Source organism: Cyprinodon variegatus, unplaced genomic scaffold (assembly GCF_000732505.1).
Source record: "Cyprinodon variegatus isolate N-32 unplaced genomic scaffold, C_variegatus-1.0 Scaffold1795, whole genome shotgun sequence".
NCBI classification, from domain to species: Eukaryota; Metazoa; Chordata; class Actinopteri; order Cyprinodontiformes; family Cyprinodontidae; genus Cyprinodon; species Cyprinodon variegatus.
In genome coordinates this window covers 52,201-54,579 of record NW_015152248.1, presented here as the reverse complement: position 1 = coordinate 54,579, position 2,379 = coordinate 52,201, and the positions used below count along the sequence as shown (strand labels likewise).

Below are 2,379 nucleotides of genomic sequence, written 5' to 3'. Positions count from 1 at the left end.
GCTAGCCTGACAGGACAGGGTATGCTGGCCTGACAGGACAGGGTATGCTAGCCTGACAGGACAGGGTATGCTGGTCTGACAGAACATCGGAACAGGATCCAGTGTAGATGGATCCCAACCACACTAATTCAGTAATGCACACTGTACAGGAGTTGGATGTGCTGTAATTTTATTCTTTTTTTTATGGCTGATTTTTTTCTACTATGTATTTTTTAAAGATCTCTCTTAAAGCTTTAGTTGAGATGATTTTATAGGAGCTGTTGAATTAAATGATTGCTCAGTTTTTGATATTTATATTCTCAGGTGTCTTAAATTCATTGGAGTTTCAGTTTTCCTGTGCATCGCTAACGCCGAAGCATTTTATTACTTTTCTTTTGCAGATTAATTTATTGCATATCAAAGAAGCATCATTTATGTGGTTTAATTGTTCTTTTCATAACTCATTTTGTACTAAGGGACAGTACTAATAGTATTTTGTTTTGGTTTTTGTTTGACTTTTTTTGTTTTTAAATAAAAATACTGAAGATAATGAAGTGTTTTGTGTTTTCTTTCCTTTGCGTCGGTAATAACAGGCAGGATCATTAGAAGTATTTATCTGGAGCTGATGTTATACTTGATAATTAATTGGTCTATTTTATTATTTTATTACGGTAATCTTTTGTTTGTGTTCCATCAGGATTAACAAAAGCAGTTATTTAGATTAAGATAAATTACATCTTATTTTCAGCGTGCAGAATGTAAAACAAAGACTTAAATGTTTTGGGTAGCGATGCAGATATGAACATTTCAGCTGAAATTGATAATAATAATAATAATAATACTTATGACAAAAGGCCAATAAACTAATTCGTCATATATAATTCCCCCCCCCTTCTGACAGCATAAGAACCTTCTCTGCTTCAGATAAACGAATAGAAAGTATTTCGCTATCAGATGACCAAAATATTCAGTTTACTTATTTAGCTCCAAAACGCAAAAGTTTCTCTTAAAGGAAAACTCTGATCAGCAGGAATAATCAATGGATCATTATTTATACCTAAAACTAATAAGTTTGCAGTGATTTAATGAATTTAGCATTAATCAGTAAATATATATATTTATATAAGTTACAGAAAAAGAAAAACCAAAGGGATGTCAAAGAGACCGAATACGTTTCCAGCGCTTTCAGCACCATCAGACCAGAGCTGCTGGAGGACAAACATCTGGACCATCAAGTACCTCACTGAACGCCCTCAGTCTGAGCGGCTGCAGTACCGGGGCCCCCAGGCAGGGGGGGTTACCATTAGGTAATACTAGGCAGCTGCCTAGGGTCCTGGGGGGCTCATAAAACTCTGTTTCTATTTATGATTAATACAACTATTCCTTATTTGTGCACATTAATTATGTTTTTTTTTTTTTTATAAAAATCGTTTTTCTAAAATGCATCAGAACGCAGTGTGTGAATCGCCCCCTCCTTTCTCACACACATTAAAAAAACTTGGGAATAAATGAATCATTTGTGAGCATTCTGTATCTCTCTTTTTCTCCCATGTCCGCTCTGGAGCTCCATAGTTTGTTTTTGGTCTATTTTGAATGTCTGGCTCCCCCTGGTGGAGAAAACCCCACCAGCTGCCACCGCCCTCCGAGTTCAACCAACGTGCTTTGCGTTTGTAGACATTAGTGCTTCGTCTGTGCTAAATTTTTTCCGTTAAAACTTATTTTTGCTGCTTTAGCTTTTAAGATATAATGAATAAAGCACTGCTGTGGGAAAGGCTCTATCACAAAAAAAAAACTCTTTTGATCGAAAAGGTGTTTTTTTTTTTTACTTTCCTTTCTGGATTGAGTACTTTTCTTCAAACTAAATTTTATTTAAAAACATTTTTTTCAACAAGAATCAACCGGGATGAACGGCCATGCAGCGGATCCAAACGTTGTTGCCCCTGTTTCCACCCGGACCGCCTTTGTTGTAGAACACCTGTAACTAAACCAGCAGCGGTTCAGCTGCAGACTGATGAGGAGCAGGAAATGTCCGGAGCTGCAGGCGGAGCAGAGCCGCCTTTAAACTGGATCCAGCGGCATCCCACGGTGAGAGGAACCCACGCGGGACCGGGGGCCCCACAGCCCTGTGGGACCGGGGGCCCACAGCTCTGCGGGACCTTCACAGTGACCCGCGTGTTTTCTTGTCTTAGTATGAACAGATGAAGGAGCTGCAGGTGGAGGACGGGGAGCAGATCCACGCAGCTTTCCTGGTCTACATGGATCTCACTGAGGGTGAGTTTTACTTTACAGATCCGGAAGTAAAAGCCCAATACACATGAATGGGGTCACGTGACGTCATTTCTACTAGTAGGAATTCTATTCAGTTTATTTCTATAGCTCCAATTCACATCATGTCATCTC

The 2,379-nt window shown here is 39.2% G+C and overlaps 1 protein-coding gene across 1 annotated transcript in view; it reads left to right on the top strand.

Annotated features, from left to right (window-relative positions):
• Positions 1 to 1,903: 1,903 nt before the first annotated feature.
• Positions 1,904 to 2,379, top strand: part of tsen15 (tRNA splicing endonuclease subunit 15) — a 2,336-nt gene continuing 1,860 nt past the window's right edge. Inside the window, exons 1-2 of the mRNA XM_015404587.1 lie at positions 1,904 to 2,064; positions 2,169 to 2,250. Of these exons, the coding sequence (XP_015260073.1) occupies positions 2,005 to 2,064; positions 2,169 to 2,250 (142 nt within the window). The 5' untranslated portion in view covers positions 1,904 to 2,004. The remainder of the gene's footprint in view (positions 2,065 to 2,168; positions 2,251 to 2,379) is intronic.